This window comes from Clinocottus analis, unplaced genomic scaffold, assembly GCF_023055335.1.
Source record: "Clinocottus analis isolate CAN_PGR_092001 unplaced genomic scaffold, fCliAna1.0.p SCAF_19, whole genome shotgun sequence".
Lineage (NCBI taxonomy): Eukaryota > Metazoa > Chordata > Actinopteri > Perciformes > Cottidae > Clinocottus > Clinocottus analis.
The window spans coordinates 5501364-5528240 of NW_027175920.1; the positions used below are offsets into that span (position 1 = coordinate 5501364).

A 26877-nucleotide genomic window follows, 5' to 3' on the forward strand; every position below is an offset into this window, starting at 1 on the left:
TTCATTCTTTAGATTTTGCACTCCCGTCGCTTACACACCAACTCTTTAGGAGCATTACAAAATGCCAGAAAGCTAATTTTTCATGCAGTAATTCAGATGTAATTAGAGAGATAATTGGTAACTTCCCATCTGATTATAAACACATACTGTACCGTATAGGAGGCTTTGAAAAGATCTCAAAAGAAAACATTTAACCCTTATGAAAGACAGTCTGTGTAATTTGATTTCTGTTCCCACGTTAATAGTCCTTTTGTCATTGTGCTGCACCTTCATCAAATGCTCTTATTATTACCTTGATGACCTCATCGATGTTTATTTGTATTTACCTGCGTTTCTCCCCCATTTAGCAAAGCGTTTGGATCATTCAGAGTTCTGTTTGCCATTTAGTCCTTGACATTTACTTCTACTCACTGTTAATTTGAGGCAAACATGAATAAATAACATGTTATTTCCTTGAGGCTCTGCTATAAAAGTGGGTTCAATGTGAGTAAAAAGGGGTTCGTATTTGCGTTTAGGACTAGTGTCATGATGGAGGCACTGACCAAACCTGCCTGTGTCTGGTTATAATGAATGCCACCCTGGGCCCCAGCAGGTCCTCCACTGCTGCATGGGTCCAGGGATAATTTGAATTGGAGCATGTGCCATTGCAATCTACCCATCCCCCTCCTCGATCCCTGCCAACTGCCACACTGGTGTTCACAAACACTGCTGCCCATCTGCGGGGCAAAACACTGGCCAGGGCCCCAGTTACTCCTTTGCCTGCATTCAGAACAAAAATATATTCTGGTCGTGAACTCACTTTTGTAAGCAAATATCACAAAGTCAAGTTCCCACTCTCCCCTGCTTCAAAGTCGTTAACAGCAGATTAAACTGTAAACAGTAAATTAAATGAGATTTTGTATATTGCCGCGACACCATAAAACGGGCATTAAACATGTTCTAAAATCCTTGGGCTCACTAGCTTATGAACACAAATAGCATAGCATTGTGAAACGTAAATTAAATGCACTGCATTTATGTTGGTTTTTCAACCTCTTGTATTCATTGAGCGACGCAAGAAGTTTACCAGGAAAAGTGAGAAAAGTATGTTTAGTAGTTTCCTTATTGTGGCAGGCATTCTCATTACTTGATCATGGCTCCCTCTTTTTGTGTTTGTGTTTTGCCATCTGTCATCTTGAGAAGCAAATGAACCAGCTGCCATGGAGTGTGATCTTGCCCAATCAGAAATGTGGTCCTTTTCAAAGCGCATCTGTGTGAAACCTTAAAAAATGCTGATGAAAAAAAAAAGAAGAAAAAAAGTGCCTCAAAGTTGTTAATAACATTTTGGCTGGAGAATGTTCTCACCAAGATGCCCTCGATTAGCATACATGCATAAACAATGCCTCATTATGGGAAGGAGTGTTCTCATCCAGGGAGTGTAAGAACTGGATTCCTTGTGTGACGCTTCAGCGAAAATAAAATAAAAATATGATGCAACAGGTTGTTCTCGGGGAACAAAATGTTATTCTGAATCACACGTCTTTGTGTAACAGATGAACGTTGAATTGTATTCCACAAAACACTTGAGACACTGCCCGACACTTCTGCTGGCCCACACTCAGTATGAGGGGAGGGGCCTCCTCTGATCCTCCTCTCCAACCCCCCCAGCGACCGCACAGCTGGGTGCGAGGGATCAGCCTAATTTTCAGGTCCCTCTAATGATCGCCACGAAGAGCAACCACTAATCCCTTAACTGAGAAAAATGATCTCCTGTAGCCCTGCAGTGCAGCTGCAGACCCCAAGAGTCCAGTTAGGACCCAACAAGCGTAAGTAGGGGGTGACTGAGCGGAGCCAGGACACCAGGCTGCCCCCCCAAAGTACCCTCCATAATGGAGGCTGTTGAGCTGTCCAAAAGTGATTAGCATGAGGGAGCCTCTGGCTGATTAAATAATGGGGCAATACACAAACTCTGTTGTTACATTTTGTTTTATAGTTTTGGGGTGTAAAATAAAAAAAAACTTTACTTGTGGTAAACAAATCTCATAAATGATAACTTACTTTTGGTTTTAGTATAGGATCCTCTTGGTCAGGTGAGTTTGATATTGTTTTTATTTGTATGATGATTATGTATTATGTATGATTCTTCAGCATACCAGCTGAACATTAAAGGAATATTCAACTGAAAATGTACTACATGTAATTAAAGTAGTATCACAATTTCATTTTAGAAAATATTCAACATTAGGACCAACAGCGGATTATGCAGCAGGAATGGTTTGAGAAGTTTCTGTGGACCCGTAACAACTTCGGGTCATCGTCAGAATCGATTGTAACTTCTGTGAATCGAGTCCGACGACAGCTGCCGTCCTTCACAAAGGAGCAAACGAAAAAACTTTTCAGAGGCACATCAATATAGGAATTTTTCAAACAGATCCTGCAAGATAATCAACTTCTCCACCATGAATCCAAACGCTCGTGCCTTTTCACTTCCTCAAGTGTTTGATCAATAGTGGTGTTGTGAAAAGACACTTCAACGCTTATTTACACCTTTCATTCAGTTTTTGACGCTCAGACTATAGATTTTCAGTGGAATGCTCCTTTAAAACATACCCATTTTATTCCAATACTTGATACCAGCACACTTGAATTGTATTCAAACATTTGAGTAGTTTTTTTTCGAGCTTGATAAAATATTCAACCTGTAACTCTTAGTCCCATGCTTTGTAAATAGAAAATAAAAATGTACAATACATAAAATCCTGAAGCATACATATACAAGTATCTTGTGGAACAGACATTTATGCAGTGCTCGGACGCGTCAGTGAAATTCTGGCTTCTCTGGGAAGGTGCATCCGACCCGTCTGATGATGACGTTGGCGGCGTAGTGTCCGGCCCGGATGCACTCCTCCAACACGTCCTCTTGGACCAACGCAGAGAGGAATCCTGGGTAAATAGAAAAGCAGAGGTCAACCTGTAACCCTCCATCATCTCCAAAATTGTTCGGGGCAGCAGTTTTCATTACTTCGAGCCATGTAATAATGGTTTCTGAATAAATAAATGAAAAAAGGACATTGCTGTTTCATCCTCAACGGGACCCAAGTGATGACAGTTGAATGTTGCGCTGTGATCAGCTCATACAGAGTGGAAACAGCGGGCTTAATGTCACGCTCACATGATCAGGAGGCATTACGTTACATAGTTGGCCAGTATCAAAGGTTAATTGGGATTGTACACAGAAATCAAGCTGTGTCGAGGATGATTTTCACGGCGTACCTCCCACAAAGGCGTCTCCGGCTCCGTTAGTGTCCACAATATCATTTTGGTCGATGTCCAAAACGGGGAACATGGTCACCTTCTCACCTGTGGTCAGGACACAAGAGGGCTGTTAATTAAAGCAGAAAAACAGTGTGTTTATTTTGTATAATTTCTTTGTTACTTGATATTTAAATGTATTGCCCATCTCCCACAGCAAGGTTTTGTTATGATTTGAGCACTTTAGCATTTTTGGGTGTTTTTTTTTAGTAATAAAGTATAAAAAACATCCATCCATTTCTATTATCTGAACTGCTTATCCTGTAAAAAAAAACCGACATAATAAATGCAAAGTAACTCAAAGATAGTCATCAAGGAAGTTAAATATTAAGTGTTGATAGGACAGGAAACTACCGTTAGCATAGATTGTCATACGTGGTGCAGATCATATTGTCCTCAGGATGAATTGTATTCTCCTTAAAAATTTAAAGCTGATGATAAAGTTAAAGCATCACCTCGGCGATACTTTAGTGCCATTCAGAGCTAGTTAGCATTTATGATCACGCTGAAACATACAAGACTAAGATGTCGAACATTAATCCTGCTAAACAGAAGCATTTAGCTCAAAGCAGCCTCACAGAGCTGCTAGCATGGCGGTAGACTTCTCTTTTAAGTAACTATAAATTAATACAAGTGAAAGTAAAAAGTGGTGAATAATGACTGTGACACGCTCCCAGAGCACGATGCACATTTGAAAAATAGTTTGCTATGTTCAACAGTTCAAAACCCAGAGATCAGAAACATCTTTGGAAACCAAATCCAAGCCTTTGAGAAGCTGTCATCAGTGAATATTGCAGACACATGGATAATTAAACTATGGTTACAGCAAAAAGTGACAGAGGTAATTTAAATGTTAAACTAAGTGATAAAATAATGCAATAAGCTGCTGTGGTTGGAATAAATTAATGATCAAATGCAAATATTCATCTCCAAATGAATCTTCTGATAAATTAAAAACAATGCCGTTGCTGTAAGTTTTAGTTAAAAACAGAACCCATTAAATGAGGCTCTCTTTATTATCTTCAGTGGACTACATTGCTTCAATTATCAGTAGCATATGCACTTCAAAGGGACCTTCAGTTTAAAGGAGAAGGGGGGAAGAAACAAAAATCTACCAGATGACAAAGTCTCGAGGTGTAGAGTGACATTAAATCAGCAACTTATGTCAGAACAATCTAAACCACACACACAATCTTCAAACAATCCGAGGGCTCTGGTGGAACCTTTAAAAAGGTGCAGGAGACAAAAGACTGACATGTGGATAAAAGGAACACGAGGAGGCTGACAGACCTCTTATTGAGCGAAAAAAAGAGGTTAGAAGTTAAAGGAGAACATGAGAAAAAAACAACTACAAAAAGTTCTTTAATGAGGCTCCCTGCTAATCTAACAATGGCTCACAGAATATCTGTGCTGCAGATAAGACACCCCCTGCCTTATCAGTTTCAGAATACATTTTTGCTCTTGTTCCACAGGGCAAAAGATACACAACCTGTAGCAGAGCATATGCTCAACAACTGATGTCAAGGAAATGACTGTAATACACCAACTGTGAGGGAAGTTGCGGTTGGAAATGACATCTTGGAGCAGAACACGACCGAATCACAGGTCAGGCACCAGAGATGTGTCTGATAAAGAGTTAGATTGTGTTTTTATAATGAGACACTTTCCTTTTTAAAAGGAAAGCAGGAGATTGTCTCTTTGATAATGAATTACAATAAGACAAGAATCCTTTTAGGATCAGCTAATTACCAGCATAACGACTTTGCTTAATTAATGCCACAGATGAAGCCGGAGAATCCTCCTCCCTCTTGAAACGATTAACCGCAATGGAAAATGTGCTAATAATAAATTACAGTTATGTCACTTATTCCACAGTTAGCCGTGGTCGGGCTTATGCGATGCACTTTGCGGCTATAAAACCAGATGCTTCTAAAGGTTGGAGGTGAGGCACTTGTTCAGCAAAGATTCTGCTGTTCATTAGACCGGAGAAATGAGATATAAATAACGGTGTCAACGTGTTTACGGCAAATGCAAAGGAGGAGTCAGGCCTTATAAGAAACACAGTTTGCAACCAGGTAAACTCTCACACGAAGCTCGTCTTTGTGATAACGCGACACCCAGAGGTGTCAGAATTCATTAAATACTTTTGAATCTGTGAGACCAACCGCTACGTTGTCGCAATCGACAGTTCTGGATTTGGATTTAAAACATTTTTTTTGGATCCTTTAAATGCACATGCACATTTACTGTAACTCAAAGTACTATGTTTTAGTAAATTGTTAAAAAATAATTTAGTAAAAAGTGCACATGTGAACGTATGAATTTTAATTCCAGCACCTAGAAGGGAATGTTCAATGCTCTTTATCTCAGACGTCCATATTTCTCTGACTTCTATCACCACGGAGGGAGTTAAAGTTTGTTCTCTGCTGCGAGGCTAAAGTTCACATAAACCCATGGATGCAAATTATTAAATTTGACTGACATGTTAACTCGAGTTACAGTCCAACAATCCCCCCACCGCAAGTAACAAAGATCTCATTGGTAAAAATCTGTCATGGAAATGGCAATAACAGAAAAAACTCCTGCCAAAATACTCAGACTCTGTTGTTACTGGCCCGGACAACGTCTGAAAACATCACTTTGCTGAACTCGGTTCACTGTAATGACACCAGTACAACAGTACTTTTAATCAATAAAACTCTGCTGTACTTTTTTTTTTTAACTCGAACATATTCTTGTTCCTAAAGTTTAGTTTGATAATAAAATGAGTGAAGCAGCAGATTGGTGGTGAATGCGTGGGAGTGTAGTATGGCTTTGACAGGTAACCTTGCAACAATGCAAAAAAAAAAAAAAAACACTGAGAAAAAGGCTCGAAGGAATTAAAATATTTCCTTCGAGTAAGCTATAATTGTGCTTTTGTTCATTCGCTCTTCATAATTCCCTCATTACAACTCTTGAATGGTGGTGATTAAACTTAAAAATTCTTTCAACAGGCGTCTCTTTGAAATGAGTATCAATTAAGTGCTTTATTATTAGCTATTCTTTTCAACAATGCCAATTCGCTGACTGAGAAAATGCTCCTGTTAGAAACGACTGTACATGCAAATAAGACGACCCCTTCTTTATTGGAAAATGTGCATATGGAGGGTTGTTCTGACTCCTAAATTAATACATGCTCCACTTGGTTGTGTTCCAGTGCTCACTATTGTTGCTTTGACAGGAAGCAGGTAGATGAAAAAGCTGGCACATCATTGAAATTAACTTTGATCCTGTCACACTTTATCATCTACACAAGTAAAGCAATCAATCCATGATTTTAATTCATGAGCCGCTAAATGACTCGGAATTACACATGACTGTTAAGCGAAAAGGCACGATCTAAAGAACTGAAGAGTTTAAGTACAACATCTTCATGTGAGAAACCTTCTTCTGGAATGTTTCCTGTTGCATTTCAGCCAAACTCTGAGCCTCAGAGAGGAAAACAACGTTACCGCTTTCTTGGCAAACGTGACAGGTTATGAGCAAGTTGACATTCAATCTGTTTCCCTATCGTAACCAGCATCTTTGTTCAGAATTGAGTTAGAAAGGAAAATACATATGCCTGTAATTACTGTAACCACAGGCAAAAGATCATCGCCAACCAATATCCTTTCAGAGAGACATGAAAGAAAACACTTCAACTTGAGATGCCAAGGAAAAAGAGAGGCGCTCTTTCTCATGGTGCAGAATGTTCATTGATTTTGTCCTTTATGAACTACAGAACATAAACATCCCGCTTTTTAAAGAGACGGCTAAGATTTCTTCCAGTAGTTTTTGTAATCGTTCTGTTTAATCTACTGTAACTTTAAGGAGAATAAACCTTTCAAACCTTTTGCCTTGTGGACAGTTTTCCCTGCTCAGTCTAGCCCGTGTGATTAACATGTATAGATCAGGTCTTTTTTTTTTTTTTTTTTGAAGCTGAAATCTGCCTGCTTAGCCCCCTTGAGAGCCCTAAAACTCGGCGAGGAGCAGAGTCAGGCTTTATCAAGTCCTTATCAGCGATTAGAGCGGCAACCCCCGCTGAATGATCGTTTATTAGATCTCCTCACCGCTAAGGTTCAGGGCACAATGATCTTAATTACTGCTTTAATGGGTGTATAAGCAAAAGCCCAGTGTAGTTCAGCAGAGTCAGTGGCAGCTAAATAAAGGGCCATTTCCCCTGCTCCCATCTCTTAAAAGGCACGTTTGAAGCGGTGGTGTGATGAAAGGCTCCGAATGAAGGGCAGAAAAAAAAGAACAATAACAAATTGACATCTCTTTTTTGGAGAATTATACCACAGGGGGAGGCATTCTCCCGTCCTTAATCACTATAAAATGGTTTAACATGACATGCAGAGGCTGGCAAATGATCAAATCCTGACAGGAGGACAAATTGCAAACAAAATGAGAGATCAAGTTTATTAGAGCACCGCCTGTGGGAAATGAAAATCTTTAATTCTCTTTTTACATTGACATTTATTTGGCTGGCATGAATAGCGATGTTCACACACGGGCGTGCACACACAACGGCTCTGCTGCACCTACTACTGTAACTGCTCCACTGCAATGATAGCGCAGTCAATGACATTTATCATGTTTGCCTTTGTAGATGACATCTGAAACACATTGTCTTTCATCCCGCCTGCATTCATCATGTATTTTATATAAAGTTCACAACGGCACACAGCTCCGTCTTCATGCAGGAGGAATGAGAGAAGCAGGCAGGAATTATCCATCACCTCCAGCACAATGGATTGATTCCTTTTCTTTTTCACTGTCGGGCTCCTGCCGAGAGATTTCTTTTCAAATTCTCATGAAAGGAAATGTACTTCCAGAAATTCTACTTTGCGAGTGAAAATGTACTTGATTAAGATAAATGTTTTTAATTAGTGCGGAGAAATAAGGATGAATATCCACCTGATGCACCATTGTCCAATAACCACTCTCCTTTTTAGATCATATTTTGTTCTGCACCAGCTCTTGAGGAAAATATCTGTCTCTTTAGCAACAAAATCCACTTTGTTCACCATCTAGTTTCTAATCTATTGCTAAAGTGATGAGAGTGAAAACTGTAAAGTCGTGGGGTGTAAAACCATAAAACCAGAACAATGAGTTAAACAATTAAAAACCTGCTTGTGTTGTTCTGTAGGTTCCTTTTTCAGATTGCACACAGCTATTTTATCCATTGCTAATGGAAAACATATTGATTAGAGCCACTTTAACCTTTATTAAAAACCAAGACAGTCTCTTGAGAATCCTGGCCAAAAAGGCAGCAGACTATACAGACAATGAAAAGAAAAATACAATAAAGATATAAATACAGAAAAGTCATGATTAACCATGCCATCGTTGACAAACTGAGCAAAGCTTCAGTACCTAAAAACTCTGGCCAGCCGCATGAAATTGAAGACAGCGGCCGCATGTGAAGACAGTGTCCTGCAGTGCTAACAGTCCTGCCGTAGCTTACTGCTCTGCAGTCCCCAGTGATGAGCGCTACGTTGGAGTCTTTACCTGAGGCCAGCTCTCCCCGTGCTAAATACTCTGAACTGCAAGGGCAACTATGAGAGACATCCTGTGGCTTCAAACAGGGGCAAAGCCTCCTAGCAGTAAACGGAAACTATCTTCGCTCCTCACACCGCTTCAACGTGCAAAGCCCTGCTTGGTTTACGATGACAATGCCTTTTAATGTCCCACCAACGAAATATGCTCAGAATCAAAGAAGATTGGATTGATTTGAGGACCAACATTGTCCACCTCTCCTCGAGGCCACTCCGCCAGCATTTTGCAGGAAGAAAAAAAAAAAAAAGAGGGCGGGATGTAAGAGTAAAAGTATCAAAATTGCTGAGGACTGGCCTGGAGTCTGTCCAAGACAAAGTTAGAAGTACTTCACAAATCAATGCCTGCTCTCTGCATCCCCCACACTTCTTTTATGCTCTGAAATGACAGAACGTAGTGCAAGCATTCTTTTTTTTTTTTTACATCTGGTGTCAATATTTCAGGTTGACTTCAAAGAAATTACTGATAGTATTCGGCTTTCTTCAGTCACTGATCTACCATCTATTTGAGGCTGCGTTCTGCAGTTTTGAGATATGAGGTTTAAATGAAGGGTAAAGATTTGCAAAAGGGGCCAAAGTTGGGACTGCTTGGAGTAGTACTTCAGTGGAAATAGGTGTAGATAAGCAGACAAAAAAACAAAAAAAACAAAAATGTCTTACCAACAGTTGCAACAGTGTCCTCCTTGCCCTGTGTGAAGACCACCACTCGCTGCCTTTTCGTATTCTCCTTTGGCAGATTTTGGGTCTTCTTTGCAATCTCCGCAATGTCATCTGTCTGTATAAGAAAAACAAACAAACAAAACAACATCAAACTACTAGGTGAGTGTGTGGAGTTGAATGGATGCATTGTGAAGAGCAATTTCCCAGGACTTAATCACAGATCGCAACTGTGACTGAGAGGGGTCAGATTTTTTTTTTTTCTTCTCCCAATCTTGCCTGACGGATCAAGCGATAATAAAACCAGATGGGCTATAAAAATGCTTCAAGAAAGATCAATAGGAGCGCTCGATGATGTTTCCATGCAGCTACAGGAGAGCTTTAAAATATTAGAATGTCATATTCCCTAAGTGAGATGGAATTAGGCATGTGAAGATATGCTGTTGTCAGATAAAGGTACTTCTGAGCTGAAGGGATAGGTGGTGCGTGTACTGTATCATTCTCTTCCTGAAACAGGCCATCTCTCTCTCAGCATCTGCACAGAATGGATATTCTCGCCTGGAGACGACAGAACTCTCCGGAGTGCTTGCCTTTGATCATGAGAGGGATAAAAAAAATAAAAAAAACCCACACCTGTCAGTGCTACTTTATTATTAACTCATCATGATGTACTATGAGCAGGTGGAATGTCTTTATCGCCGCCTCGGAGCGGGGTGGACTCTGCTTTTCCGTAGCTGGCATTAAGGGTCGTAGATGCCACTAGCATCTGTGTCAAAGCTAACACTCGAGCACCTTCAGGGCGATCAAATACTGTGGTTATAAGAGTAATCAGAGATAGGCTCCAACCCAATACCAGCCACACTGGCTCACTCAAACCAATGAGCTTTTACACCTCTAAATGCCTCCCAAATGTCCTTTAATCAGCCCTGAGAGGTCCGGTGAGACCCTGAGCTGAGGAAAAATGGGTGTAACACTCTAAGTAAGTGCTAATGGTGAGGTTAATACAGTGGCTGTTAGCAGGCGATGGTGAAAAAAAAAAAGAGAAAAGGGTAATTTGTCACTGTGACTGGATGAAACCACAAGCACTCCTCCAGACACTGAATGCAAAACCACACAAGGCTTCAGCACATTGTCACCCTTTGGTTTTATGTTCACCGACATAAAAAAAGGCACTAGACTCAAGTTTAGGAGCTAAAAGGTTCTCAGGGCCAGAGTTGGTAGGGTAAGCTACCCACACATAAACACGCACAGACACAATTTCCTCCATTTGGCCCAGAGGAAACACACACCTGACAAGTTCCGACGGCTAAGGAAGCAGAAAAATAACGCGAGTGCCAAACAAATGAATCGACAAATTATACGGTCAATTGAGTTTACCGCAATATTTACAATTGTGACGGCAATTGATCAGACATAAATCAACAGGGCGTGAAATATAAAAGCTTCACAAGGGTGTTAAATTGTGTTTCTGTGTTGAAGCCAGTGAGAAAGTGATCATCTCCTCTGAAGGCTGTTTGACAAACAGTGCCAGCTAAAGATTCAATCAGAGCTGCCATGTAGATAGTTCTTTGAGCATTTAAAGGAAACAGATCACAATCAGGACACTGTGCTCAGATCTGCCGATTGCCGTTTTGGAAGGGAAAAGCTTTTTATCTCACATTCACACCAAAGAAGTGCCGCTGTCATTTTTGTTAGTCATCCATAACGTAATCATAACAGTGTTTCAGAATACATTAATAGTGCATCATGTCAGATATTGACAACTGGTGAGCTGCTAATAGAAAATCCATTTATAGTATCACTCAAAAGTGACACAATGACCAATTAACTGGACTTCAAATACATTTTAATTAAACTCAATGCCTTTTAAAGTCATACTTCTGTACACTGGGTCTCTGACCGTAATAAAATGAACAATTATTTGTACAACAGGGTGATAATTATCAAATAAATCATCATATAAATATCATATTATTGATGATATCATTAACTTGTGTTATAATTTTACAAAAGTCTGTTTGATTAATTGATAGATACTACTATAATAATAATAATAATAATAATAATAATAATAATAATAATAATAATAATAATAATAACAATAAGTCAGCTCATTGAATACAACAATGTGATCTGATGAAAGATTCTTAGCATAACATCAATCCACTTACTGGACATTTTCTGGAGCTTTCTACCGCGTCTCTCGACGCCTCGGAGGATGGAGCTTGCTCAGTTGTCATGGAGACAGTTTGAATTTTGGTCACGTGACCACAGGTGGTCGGATGCGACGCAAGAGACCATCCTTTAACAATCTCCATGACAACTGAGCAAACTCCTTCAGCTTATGAAAGCCATGGGACGAGACCGAAAGCTCAGGAATGTCTCCAGTGAGTGGATCTTGCACTAAAACTCTGATGCTGAACTACTATTTGCATGATTTTTTATTTTTTTTGCTGTGATTTTACACAATTTTTATATTTATTGTATATTCGAGTAATTAAAGAAAAAAATCCCTCGTTATGCAAATTTAATTGATATCAACTCTATAAACCACTTATTCTGCACCCATTCAAAGTATCCTGTGGGAATACTTTTCTTTCCTCCAATAGTACTTTAACAATGTACTTAAACAATGTCACAGAAGTTACAATAGTAATACTTTCACAATAGTAATGTTGAAATGTCACAATAGTACTTCAATAATGTTACAATGTTGCAATTGTCCTTTCCTGCTCTTCACAAAGTTCTAGAAACTACTGTGTAATGGTATAACTACAGAATGGGGGTAAAATTGTCATCAGAAAGTAAGGAGGAAAAGGCCACTGGGAAGAAACTCTTTGAACTACAACCATGTAGAAATGCAGCAATTACAGTGCACACACCACTGATGTTATCTGAGAAATCACATTCATCCAATACAATTTTTAGAGTGTTCTGGCAAATCAGATTGACATGGAAAATGTCAAAGAATTGTGACTACGAGGAGAGTCTTTGCCCTTTGTGTTTTTTTTTTCATGTGAGGCCCCCTCCATCACTCTCTCTCCCCCCCCCTCTTTCCTTTCCTGCCTTCATCCCTTCTCCTCTCTTAAACCTGTCACTGCCATCAGGATTGCATTTCTATTCCAGTCACGTTGATCACACCGTTAGTGATTCGGGATGACAATTATTCACACAGAGCAGAGCCGTACTGAAGGCAGCTCTACCTTTGAAAGAGAGAAGGCACTTAAAATACCTGAGCCCATTTAAAAACACACACACACACACACACACACACGGCGGCTATTTGTGTTTTTGATTTCACATTTAAAAAGCAGCGAGGGGAATATGCAAAAGACAAGCAGAAAATAGACCGAGGGAACATTCATTTCACACGTAAGAGGCAGACCCACTTTCAAGCACATTCTATGGGGAAAAACAAGCACTGTAATTTTCATTTCCATAATCTAAAACCACAGGTGGCTGTAATTTGGTTATTAAAAGACTACAGTGTGCTTCAGTGTGGTGTAATGCCACAGCAGTGAAGGGGAAGACATACAGTATCATCCCTGAGTGCAATGAAGATAATGAGGAGGCTTTTTAACCAGGCAACCTGATGAGCCCCGAGCCCGCGGAGAAAGGGCTTGAAACCATGCCCAACTTCTCGGCTTCCCAAGAGGCTTTTCAAAATTCAATAAATAACATCTGTAGGCGATGTTGGGTGCAGACCTAGCAGAGTGCGTCATAACAGAGAGCTGGCTGAACAAAGAAACCATGACGACTGCCAGGTTTCCATAGCAACTGCTGCAAGGCCTGGAGAGTATAATAGCACATCAATCACTGTCCAAAAAGAACTTCATTATCAGCAAAAAATAAACCTTTAGGATCTGTTTAGTGTACAATTGCCGGTCAACTCACCTCAAAGCCGAGCTCTTTGGCGAATGTGGCCGCCTCCTAGAAAAGAGGAAAAAACACACACACAAATGAGCAGTTCATTAATTACAGAGTCACAAACAGAGCACAATGTCACACTCCAGACGTGAGGTAAAGACATCTCGCTTGCCTGTGCGGCCGTGTCACTTGAGAATAAGTAACCTGAGTTAGTGTTGCTCTGCCAACCCCTGATTTAATAGGCATGCAGCCCACCCATTTAATCTATTGCCCCACTTCATCTCGTCTTACCGCGGCAGCGTGAGGTAACGCCGCGTCAGCCTCCAGCCATGAAACCGTGAATATGTGCTGGTCTGTGGGAATCCCCGACACTGCAGGCATTCAACACCTACCATCTTTCTTTAGTCTCCTAACAGGTGCACTTTAAAAGCCCATGCCAGATTTAGGGAGGAATGAGTAAGTTGTCTTGGCCTGTCGCTTCAAACTCAACCTTTCCTTGTTGCCGTATTGTCTCTCGATGCCTTCCCTTTGAGAGAACTTTTAGAGGACGTGCACGTTTTTGCTCCTGAGCTACATATCATGTAAACGCCACATTCCTGCTGAAAGTAATCATTTTTATAATTAAATTTTAGATTTTTATTTAAATAAATGTTTGTTGAGACAATCTATGTGGCCAAATGAGATAACAGTATCATGAACTAAAACAGTAAGTGTCATGAACTAATGACATTCCCAAGAACATCACTGTTATCATTGGATCTTTGGGAAGTGATATCCGAAAAACATAGCAGCAATTACCGAATATTGCCATCGGTGCCGCCAAACAAAACAAAACTTTGATCTTCGAGATAACTTGAAGCTGTTCAAATATACAAAATTATCTTCCATTTAATTTTCCAATTGTATGAAAATGAATGGAGACCAACAGCTTACTATGAAACTTTGCGTGAATTCAAAGTTGGGAACACGTTTCAAGTTTGGCAATTGCTTTTTTTTAATATCAATTTAAGATTATTGTTAATCAATGGGTGCTTGTGCCAACGGGTGCCTGAAATTGTATGAACATATATATAACACCACAATGCTACAGTATAATGTGCATCCCTATTGCTTTATGCAAAAGTATGCCTGGAATAGTTTGGAAAATACATCCAAAAATCCTACCAGCAGACCAGCATGGTTTGCAATATGGTTCGCTGTGATGTCCAATATGTGATTTGTAGGCCAAAACAAAAAACAAACAAACACACTGCTAACATCCTTCTACTGGTGACAGAAGCTGTTGCTTGTCGTTTTAGAAAGATGCCACAAATCATGACAGACAACCTCGTGCACTAAATCCACTTTTGACCCGAGACGGGGCAATAAGTTGATGCTATGATTCTAAACAATCCAATTATCTACAGAAAGGGGGCCGGTATTTGCGTGACCTTGGGGAGAGGTTGACAACCTGGTCCTCAAACAGAAGGGGAGGAGATGACACGGAACAATAAGGTTACTGGTCCCCGGAGGGAAGCTGCATGGCTCCTCGCTTGGATCAACAAGCCAGCGCCAGCAATATGTCAATTCATCACCCATCTCTACTCCTTCAACACACACAGGGGCGAAGAGGCTAGTCAATTAGCCGCTGTAGTCAAGAAGCAGTTCTATAATGAGGAAAGGTGAGTCGTCTGTCGCTTCCCTTTGCCTTTTCCAATCTATTGAAGGCTCAGGTCTCACATTTGTTTTCACTTATTTACAACCACATATTGACTTTTCTGCTCAGGAAGGTTCCATCACCAGTGAGCATGTGGCCTCTCACAGAGACAGGAGCTGCTTGGAAAATGTCTTGTCAAAACAGCAATAATTCCACTGGAAGCATTTAAAAAGAGACATGAATGAAGGATTAACGATGGTGCTGTTGAGCGGCACATGCCTCTATCTCACCCTCCGTCTCTCTCTAGTTAGCAGCTATAATATTTGTAAGAAAAGCCTTTGGAGAGAGTGTGGGTGTTAGAAGAAAAGATAATTGAAGCGATGTCTATGAGTCACATGTGTACAGCGTAATCCCTTTTAGGAATTTATTAATTTCTATGAGCCGTTATGAATTCCACCATCAAAAATATTTGTTACTATCAGCTTAGCTAAAGCTAATATTTTAATGTATTGGCATGATAAATACTGTATGGTGGTAAATATGCAATTACCGGGGCTATACAGGCAAGTCAATAAAACTGATATCATAGGCAATAAAAGTAAGAATTTCTTAAGGGGTTTACACCATTAATATTCAAAAATCTTATGTTTCAGGCTGTGTATGTTTCAAATCTGACGTGTGCTGTTTTGGTATGTTGTGGTAGACGCTTTTCAAATGGCGGTCCATGTGCTTCTACAGCTGTCGCAACAATGACAAGTGCTTCGAGTGACATCTGGGCAAAATCCTCTCGTGCTCAAAAAAGCATCTTGTTTGTTCGGAGATTGCCGCGATTGCATGCTCGCCTTTGATGATCCGCTCTGAGTCTCATTCCGAAAAGGAGAGTGGACTGTCGCAGATTTCGGGAGGCCCCGTAAATTCTCCTCCTTTTCCTCCTCGGGCAAACAAGGTAAACGATAACAAGGCGGGCTGAGTGCATGAGCCCTCTGCAGCCATCGTTAGTATAAAGCTATCAGAATGTGTGAGATGTTGCTGCTGTCAGAGGCTTAAACAGTCAAAGGGATATTTTTAGAGAGCTTAAGCTAATAATCCAGAGCCCAGTCAGGGTAGTGGGAGTCTACAATTTCTTGCCAAGCAAAATGAAAGAAGGAATACACACTTCATGCAAAGGGCAGTTCTCAAAAAGCTTCACATTTTGTTTTCCTTCACACTGTATGTGACAGGCGTCTAGCAGGCATGGTCTGTGCAGCCATAGCATGTGGGTATTCTCTCTGAAGTTACGCATGCTGTATGGACCTAATCATCTACGCAACAACTATGCGTGTTGTTACATAATACCTTGTCACAAACAGTGGAGTAAAGTGGGCATTCGGGGCTCCGGATAACATAATGATAATCCAACCCTATTGTTACATTTCCCCATTGCATGTTGAGTAACTCTGGTCATTCATCTTAAACAACGAAAAAAAAACATTTCAAATGCCATGGCCCTGTCCACTTTGCTGCTCTGCAGCCGATGACAGACGTTTCCTCCTGGCCATAACGTTTAATGCAGACGTGCTCTTAAAGCGCCAGAGTGGATGAGGACACCTGAACGAAAAATGAATAAATTAAATCAGAGAAGTTGTTATTGGCTCATGGTACAATCTTGCCAGTTACAAACCAAAGCAATCGTTTAGTTTTTCCTCCTCTGTGAAACAAGCTGTTGAGCATATGTCACAGCAGGAGTGAGACTCGAGAAAAAACAAGAAGAAAAAAAAACAAGAAATCCAATTTCGGTGTTTCCCAAAGAATCTAAATCAAAGAGCAAACCTCAGTGCTAAGGTTAATAAAAGCTGATAAGCTGAAAAGCATAACTCCCCAAGGCCATTCAGAAAATAGGCATTTGCTTGACCGTGTTACCCCGAGCTGATGCCGAGGCAGAAATTGAATTGTATTTGACATTGTGTGTGGGGGGGATGAGATACAAAGAAGGGTGCAGCTCTGACAAGTTATTTACAACAACATCCCTGTTTTCTTCTTCATTTCTGGGCATTTCAATACATGTTCATGTCAAAGACCTCCGAGTTTCATGCTTACAACCATTTAATGGAGAACTGACTCCCACAACGGTAGAATTGACTTCATACTGCGCTAGCTGGCGCATGGTCGGCAAACTGGACAGATCACCTTGTAAAAACCTGTCAAACTGAACTGTACATGACGGGGTCATGACATCTCAAATATTTCAGCCAATTATCAATACTTGTGTAGTATTATTTACACACGATCGTGGCAGACGACAACGTCCTCATTCCCTGCATGCAAGCGTAAGAAGACATCACTGAAGCGAGTCAAGCGGCTTCCGTAAATGCACAGTGAAAACAACATCTGGCATCCAACTCAAGCGTTTCCAGTCAGATTACAGCAGCATACATTACAGGGTGATGGGTGGGGGCGGAGAGTGAATAACTAATCAAGGCGACGGCATCGGTGGGGATCGTTAGTGCCCTTGACTTGGCTTCGGGGTCACAAAGATGACTTCTCTTGGATGTCGGGGCCATCAGCCCCCCGGCATGAGTCCAGGTTCCGCCGAACGGGAAGCCGCCACGTCAAAGATATGTGCGCCGATAACGACCGCAGGTGACTATTAATATGATCATCCAAGCTGATAGCGCCTCGCTCATGCTGGGTGGAGGGAAGGCGGCCGCCTGCTACTGTGCAGGACAGATTAGGAGGAATAAATCACCTGTACTGAGCACTCCTGTAGCTCCCAGGAGAATGCAGCAATCCCGCTCAAGCATGACATGCCACAAACACGAGGGTGAATACACACGCAGCAACACACTCCAGAGAAGCAGGAGTTGCTTTTACTGCCCCTGGGAATTTACTCAACAACAACTGATGGCATTTTACCTTAGTTTTTACCGAGCCATTAAGTGGCGTGTTTCATCTCCAACTAGCTATTTCCATCCATGGGGGTGTATCGTACAGGGTGTTTGTGATTTACATCTGCCAAGCACAGACTGTTGAGCCGGATTCCAAATGAGGACTTCCTATCACTCCCAAAATGTTTTACGTTAAATCTGTCTCTTTATCAGTGTTTCTCTAATGTCTTGAAGGAAAGACAGCAAAGCAGCAGGAAACACCTGCTGGCAATCCAGAGTTTTTAATTTCTAAATAATTCCATTATTTCTCGCTCTACTTTAACTTTGTCCGCTGTTCACCAGATGGTGTAGTGTTGTGAGATAGAGCATTTACATTAACAATAATACCGTCTGTGGTGCATAAGACGGTATTCATTTTCAACTTCTGTCAAACCTCTCTGCTCGCCTCAGGATGTGTTCATTATATAATGCACTGTTGTAAACTGCAATGTCACTTCCAAATCCATTAAAGTTGAATATCTGTTGAATAATTCATTCAAATTACATTTAAATGTTTTGTATATTGTTTCCAACATACTACAGCTGCACCGTGCACACTTACGGTTAACGTACATTAAAACTAAATATGTTTGAAGGCTGAATAGCTCTGTATTATGAATACATAGTCTGCATAATGTTGCGCTACTCAAATGCTGGAGAACTTCACAACAAACTTTTCTTCATTTTTCTGCAGTCCACAAGCCCGAGTGTATAGCATACAGAGGAAAACATCACTCTGCCATTGCAACTCAAATTGTGTGTGTTTTTGTCATACTAACTCATAAACTAACATACTAACTTATAAAAGTAATTACGTAGCCACCAGCAAAATAACTACTAAGCCGATCCTGCCTGTCTGTGGTTGAAATCACTTACAAATTGTTTACAATTGTTTTGCAAATTTTGATTATTATATACTTTGTGAGTCCCTTTATTGGGTAAATGTATCACAACACTAGTTTTTTCTCTATCCTCTGCAGTAGAAATACAGTAAGAAATATCCTTTTTTTTTTTTTAAATTGCGTTGCCTTTTTTTTTTTATTTCAGGGAAGATTGACATGACTACATTTTGTCCCTTACGAAACAACATCATACATCTACAGCTTTTTTGGGGCCCTTTCAGTTGGGGGCCCCAGGGTTGCCTGTGGTCAAGTCTGACCCTGGTGTTTTTTTCACGTGAACCAGAGTGTATTTCACTGCTGTTTCTAGTAGCCGTGACTTGTCTTTGTGACGCAACCCCTGTATGTTATGGCAGGCATCATCTTGCTGATGACACAAGGAAGCGCAGCATCGAGTGTGAAGTTGTTTGTAGCAGTGGTTCTCCAGAAAGCTGCCAGCAGCAACACCACAGGCGGAAGCATTCAGCCCGGTCTGGCCTCTTTTTCACTGCGATAGTTGAACCAGAATCAAGGAAATAACTAAAAATAATGTGGTTGAACGTTTCCCTTCAAATCCATTTGGATGAAATTTGTACAAACTTGAAAGCAGGTGCGGAGTTGACTTAAGCTTTTATGTGACCAATTTCAACAGTGCCCTTTCCTGCCAGTCCATTACGCACTTTTAGCAACAGCCTTTGCTCCTGACTATCTCGGTCTGCCTACAAGGACAGGAGAGAGGTCTCTTAGTGAGCCCACTGGGACGACAGCAGCACCTACAGCACAGGTCCAAAGGTTAAACAATCGGAAACATGTGCAGTACATAAATATCTCCGCTGATAGCAATCTCAGCACGGGGAAAGCAAGGTTTGCATAAGGGGCTCCGAACAGAGGATGTGACCTCAGATAGAGCAGGAGGGAACAGGCAGACATTCAGCCGGTCTGGTGGGGCTAATGGAAGCTGTGGCAGCGGCAGTAGCAGCTTTGTGCTAAGGGGAGTTAGTTATCAGCCTGATGGCCTTATCAGCAGTGAGGGCCTCTATCACACATCTCACCTCTGGGCTGTAACAAGGGGTCAACGCACAACGTCAGACTGCCAGAGACTGGCCGTCTCTCAAGGAACGGCAGTGGATAAAGGAAAGATGGTGGATGAACGGGAATGCTCGACAAGCTGAGCTTACTTTTGCCTCAGTTTAAAGTTGTATTGATTGTCTGGCAATGTGTTTGGTCAAGGTCCAACTGATTGAATTTTTCAGGATCCAGGTCTTCACAGTTAGAAGATTATTGTTTTTTTTCGCCACGCATATAAAAGCAACTGAATTGCAATCTTGATTCCAGCATGTGTTTGGGTTCAACAGCGAGTGGGAGAATTGTTAGTTCTCTCAATGCCCTCTGTACATAAATACACTATCAGCTGGAAAAGTTATTACAGTGCTGTTTTTTACATGAAGAAAAATGATATTTTTGCTCTGCCTGGACTTGTTTATCTGATTATAAGAAAAACGCACCAATCAGAAAGCAAATAAATCAGAATTCCCAACAGTGCAAGTCAAATCGGACTTATAGTTTGATCGTTGTTAATTTCATCACAAAGTATTATTGTGAAATACAAGATTTGAAACCTAGTTTTCAGTGACTGTTAATTGCTTCGATCATGTTCGAGTCATTCAATGTGGTTATTGTCTTGTTTTTCCTCTGTTTTGTATGAGTACATACATATTTGTTATTGTTGCAGATGTTTCATTGTGTTAACAGCGATGATTGTATGTTTATTTTTCACTTGAGTAAAAGAGTCTTTATTGAAAAGTCTGCTGTAAAAACTTTTGATGAGGTTACATTTTTGGAAGCTTATTATCCAGAATAATACAACAGACATTTGGTTGCAGGCGTTGCAAACAAAAGGTCAAGAAAGCATACTGCTCCTTTTCTGCAGTGAACAGTTGAGAACGGTGACCATGCCTCCTGTGTATAATAAACATATGGGCATTTGGCCTGCTCTATTTACCCCCTAATGAGAAACAAAGATCTGCTCTGGAGGGACTTGCATGCTTCAAACAATGAAAAACCCAGAGAGCGAGAAAAAAGCTCTTAGAATAATTTGAACCATTTGTGTGCACAAGCGACATGAGAGCTTTGTCTGAATAAATTGGCCATAGAAAAATTGAGATGATTTCCAACGTGTTGATGTGGCATAAGATGACCATTTGCCAAATGAAAAGCTACATGGAGGGCAGGGGCCATTCAACAAGGACTTTTAATCATTTCACATTTATGCACATAGCTAACATGTGATAGATGTTGCATGGAGAGCGAAACAACACCATGGCAGTACTTGCATGACGCAATCTAAAAAGCCACAATAAATCAGAAAAAAACAATGATTTCATTCAGTGCAAGTGGGAGCGACGTGCAAATTGAGACGTGCAACATTTCCGAAAAAAAAAGCCCACAGGTTTTATTATCCATAGGATGAAGCAAATGAATTTGGTATTGCAGCTGGATATATTACGCTTGGTCATTATGTCTTTGTCCCTTTCTTGTACTGAGTTTTCTAAACTCAGTACAATTGGGAGAAATTGGGAGAGATCTCCAAACAACACTGGAAAACATGACTGTATAGCCTGGACTGTGGGAATACAATCATGAGTAGACAAAGGCCAGTCCTCCTGCCAACTCTGTGAGGATAAGAGGATTGGAGATGGGGAGGGAACAACCAGCCACACTCATAGCAGCAGTGATTTGGGGGGGGAGGACAGGCATGAGTGCTGCAAGGCGACTGGGAAGCCCGCCGGTGTTCAAACTTTTGCGAATCTCTCCAGCAACAAGCTGATATCCTGCACTCTCTCCTGCTGTGACAGAAATACACTGGCCTCAGCTTCAGCAGAACGTGGGCACTATTGATCTGCTCCCAGCGCAATATCTCCTCTTACATCCATAATTATTCTCCTTCAGAGGACTCCGCCGTGTGCCCTGGCCGCCCGACTGCCAGGCTGGCTGGCTTTCTATCCGCCTCCTTGTTAAAGATGCTCCATGGTCTCACATTTCACGTTGCACTGCCAAAGACCCCCCCTCTCTTAACCCAGGCATTTTCGAATATTTCATGGTTCAATTCCAGGGCTGGGGAAGGCGGCTTCGGCACGGCACAATTACAGTGGTTAGTCGGACTCCTCCGGTGGAGCCATGCTGGCTCCCAAAGTACCATGACTCGCAAACAGACAGGCCAGGAAAAACAGAGGAATGTTGGAGAGATCACTCTTCTTCCATACTGAATCCTCTCGTCCTCTAGACACATAAGAACAGTTTCACTGAAGCAGTTGCAGCATCTTGTAGTGTCACTTCATTTGATCGAGTAGTGGTTCATAACCTTTTTGCGCTGTGACCCTGTTAAGTGAGGCTGTTTAACTTTTGAAGGAGGAAATAACACAAGCCTCCCTTTGCAAATTCAAGAGCTGAATTCATAAGCAATACAATGCTCCCTTGCTCAATTTTATGCTACTAATGCTAGTAATGGTATAAAAAACTTTAGCTAGGTATGGCTGTATAAGTGATAATAGTGCGTCAGTTTGCTGACTGTGCTATCGTTAGACTAGAATCTAGTCTCACATTTAAATTGTTTAATCACCACAATAAGACAAGTAAACATCTCAACAGCCGTTTCCTGCTGGTGGCGTGGGTGACAGGATGAAGTGTTTCAAAGCACCAACTATTTATTTCAATTAAAGCTGCTTAAGTGGGCACATACATCAAAAAAGCATTAGAGACATGTTCTGGCTGAACTGCTGGCTCCCTCATAAATGTATAATAGAAAAAGAGTGCCCTTATACATTTATACATTTGTATTAGACATAATGACAAACATCTTAATTGTGGATACAAATGACCAATTTGGAGTGTTTGTGATGCCTGGGAAAATATTAAATTTGACTGTCACTTCTTCTATAATGTTGGTGCACCGCTAATTGTGGCCACTACGGCAAATTTGCTGCACAGCCAAATGTTCTTCATGAAGGGTTTCCTCCACTTGCTCTCAGTCAGATTGCCTAATGATGATGTAATTCAGTGTTTCCCAGATAGTGGGTCACGGCCCAAAAGTGGACCACAAGTCCATTCTGAGTGGGTCACGAGTAAGCAAGTCAACTTTGTCGAAACAAAGCGGTCGTATTGGCCTGTTCTTGTCTTCAGGGCTGTTTGCATGTTATGCTGGAAAAACACATTAATGAGGAAAGATTAAAACAATCTACTCATTGCTTCATAGAGCTGATGTAACCTTCATCAGATTAATCCATGAAGCAAACATGAGCGCTGGAGCCTATCCCAGCTGACATTGGGGAAGGCGAAGGCAGGGTACACCAAGGACGGTCGCCAGACAGGGAAGACACATCGAGAAAGACAACCATTCACACACACATTCACACACCTGCGGGCAATTGAGAGTAATCAATTAACCTAAGCTGCATGTGTTTGAACTGTGGGAGGAAGCAGGAGAACCCGGAGGAAACTCACTCTGACACGGGGAGAAAATGCTCCGACATCAAATACAAAATCCTCCGTGCAGAAGGGAAGGGGGCCGTCCAGGCCCGGACTCGAACCTCTTGCTGTGAGGTGACAGCGCTACACACCACACCGCTGTGCAGCCTATTTAAATTCTAGTACATTTGAAAAAGCCTCGCTTTAATTGCAACTCCTTGTCACCAGCTGATACTTGTCTAGTTGAAAGCCGTTAAACTAATAGGAGATAAAAGAAGAAAACATTGGGTGGGGTCTGGGTCCCGGGGTTGGAAACCATTGATCTAGCATTCCACAAAAAAAAAGAAGAAAATAAACAAAACAGCGCTTGAATTTAGCAAATCATCACAGCTAACGTGAGCCATGACTCACCACGACTGTACGTCATACTGAAGGTCAACGTACTCTGGTGCTGAGCGGAAGGCATGTGACTCATCACAGAAATAGCGCATTCAATTAAAATTAAGTTGTGAAAGACACAAAGGAGAGCGGCAGCTAATACTTCATGTCTTTTCCTCCAATGACACATCGTGATTGTTCCGCTTCGCCAGCTTTGGAGATGGGTCTGTGTTCATCCTCCCAGTTGGCCTGTGGGGCCTTGTGAATAAACACATGGAGGTTAATGTCTCATGTTCTACCCCGCTCTCTCGACAGCTCTGACAGGAGGAGAGCGAGAAGAGCCTAAAAGGAAAGCTGTTTCGGTAATTCGCTAATCTGGCTCTCACATCTCTTTGTTTTAGGCAGTGAGACAGGATATTTTCCTCAAGCTACCGTTGAGAAGTACATCTTGAGTCCGCAGAGGGTGAGCTGTCAAGAGGAAATTCTTCCTCCTATTCTTTTTTTCTGTTTTTCTTTTTTGTTGTTGTTGTTGCAAGAACACCCTTCATACCCTAAGGGGCCTTTAGTGAACTTGCCATCACCCACACATACTGACAGCAGCGAGCACGTACTTCCACGGTCCCGCTCACGTCACCGAGGAGATAAACAGCCACGGGCCTCGCCACAGAGATAAGGCTTCCAAGCAGTCCATCAAACAAACAAAGCCAAATGACGAATCTGGAAAGATGTTAAGAAATGGTGCTATATTGCCCATGCATCTCCCCTGCCTGCCTATTTTTCCATCCCCACTAACACGCACATATAGTATATACTTGTACACCCACTTCAGCCTGTCCTGGAAAAATCATTAGAGCCCCCGCTACCCCACACACACCGCATGCAGATGGAGAGAAATAGGGCTGAGAGCCAAAATGCCTGAGGGGCTTTTCATGACAATAACCTTCTGTGGAGCTGCTTGTATCCCTCCACCTAGATCAGGGAGAGGTGCTGAGGGATGGATGGGAAAATAAGCGAGATAACCATACAAAATATTAGGCGAGGAACATTCACACAAAGTACAGAGGAGGAAGAAATCCGTGTCATTTTGCTCTCATGGCCTGGAGAGATGGCAGCCTAAATGCTCTTTTAAAACAGCTTGAACATTGAAATGATGATGGCTCCTTTTGCCTCAGCAAAGCACATTAATACATAGCCGAATGCCATTTCCACTTTTGTTAAATGGCTCACCTATTGAGTATTCAATTACAATGGCTGTCTCTCGCTTGGAAGATGGGGCTGGGACCCATAAAAATAAGCTCCCTCTGAGTGTGGAGCTGCAGAACGCTTTGGACAGCAATGGAAGGCATGAAGAGCTCCTGTATGGGGGTGGTATATATAATGTTAATGGCAGGGGAATGAGGAGGTTGTTGGGTATTGGCTGTGGGGCAAAAAAACTAAGCTGCTCATCTGCGGTACCATTTTATTAAGGGAACATATTTTTAAACCATTTGCGCAGACACAAAAAAGAGCTAAAGTACATGAAATGATCTAAAATGAGAGAACCATGAATCCTGGCTTTAAAAAACATCAGTCAGGGTGATTAATTCAGTCTTGATTAATCGTGCCATTTGTCTATGATATGTCGAAAATTCCACAATACAAATCCACCAGTAATGGTCCAGTCCCCCCACCATTCTGTGGTTTATCTCTTATGCTCAAAGAGCAAAAGCAAATTGTGGCTAATTTTATCGGCGAATCCACTGGCATGTGGTTTTTCCAGCGGTAATGATTCCCTCATTCGGGCCTAATTAACTGCAGCCATTAAATGGAGGGAAATGTAATGCCCTGGGTTCCATGTCAGGTAGTCAGAGGAGGACAGCACAGAAGGACTCAATTAGGCTTGTGCTGTTCCCAGGTTATCACACGACATGTTTGCCAATTAAATGGAGTAGCGTCTGATGTCGATGTGCCTCTGTCGGCACCATCTCAGGCCCGAGCAGCGCTGCAACGGCGTCGCGAGCCTCTCCACCCCCCCCACCAGTGAAGGAACAGACACTACACTATGCCCCAAAAAGGCAGTAATTACAGGATGGATGGGAGACTGTTATATAAGTACGAGGCTGCCGATAGGCCAGGCAGGGCCTGCTGATGCCAGGTTTCAAACAAGTACCAGCAGGATCGAGTTACAGCAGAATTACCAAGGGTAGACTCAGTCAGCAACAGAGAAACATTTCAACATCAGAAGCAAACTAAAACAAGGGGAGAAACAGAGGCTATTGACTTTTGGAGTCTGTCGCACGACTGTTTTGGAATTTCAAACGATCAAAAGGGAATTGTGATCCGACTGAAATAAGATCTTATTCCAGTATTTACAAATAACGCAGCTCTCAATGCTCAAAAACTTCAATCTTCCTGAAAATTATCATTAGTCACTCTCAAAACATGAGATGGTACAGCTGCTTTCAACATATTTCCCCAAGTGTGCGTAGCCCTGTACCGTGACTCAGTACGAGTGGGAGAAGAAGGCAGAGACAGGCAGACACATTAGCCTTCCCTTATGGCACACTCTGCGAGGCAATAGGAGTCAGTCAGCATGATCCTGACTGTCACTGACTTGTTATGAAAGCATCGCGGGGCTGAGGCTGATCCATCACTTTGGGGGGTGGAAGTTGGGGTGAGAGGACGGCCAGGGGGGCTGGAAGGGGCGAGCGTGGGCGAGGCAGCCCTGTTGCCTGTCACTCACCATGCACCACTGCATGACCGCCAACCTTGTCTGGCCTGTGCACAATGGGAGGTCTAGGGCTCCACTGTATGAGCAGTCATTCCCTGCTCCCTCCTCCCAGCAGCCAACACAGAGGAAGGCCAAAAGGAGTCAAAACACTCTGGACAGGCATTAGTCCTATATGGACCCTGGAAGACCTCACTGCTTGAGGCATCTGAGCAGTGAATATCTGCTCTGTTTTCCACTGAGTCTCTTATTATGGCGGTTTTAGCCGGGTTCAATTCCACGGAGCAAGCCCTGACATAGACTCCAAAAGATAATCTCCTTCAACAAACATACATTGCAATTATCCCGAGTCATTAAACTGTAATGACTGGCGGTGTGAGCAAACTTCTTATGCAAACAGTTACAGTACCACCCAACCGAAAATACATAACGCTTGCACAAATGTACACCGTAGTTTAGGAGACAGTATCGTTCCTCATAGCAATTAGGGAGCGAGAGAGATGTGCATATGTAAAAGGGAGGT

General features: G+C 41.8%; 1 protein-coding gene across 3 annotated transcripts in view; it reads right to left on the bottom strand.

Moving 5' to 3' along the window:
* Window positions 1–1949: 1949 nt before the first annotated feature.
* The window catches only part of LOC137789468 (adenosine kinase-like), a 97786-nt gene continuing 72858 nt past the window's right edge, over window positions 1950–26877 (bottom strand). For all 3 annotated transcript variants that reach the window (XM_068583094.1, XM_068583093.1, XM_068583095.1), the window contains 4 exons: window positions 13416–13451; window positions 9525–9639; window positions 3253–3339; window positions 1950–2922 (listed from right to left, as the gene is read on the bottom strand). In XM_068583094.1, the coding sequence (XP_068439195.1) occupies window positions 2798–2922; window positions 3253–3339; window positions 9525–9639; window positions 13416–13451 (363 nt within the window). In that variant the 3' untranslated portion in view covers window positions 1950–2797. The remainder of the gene's footprint in view (window positions 2923–3252; window positions 3340–9524; window positions 9640–13415; window positions 13452–26877) is intronic.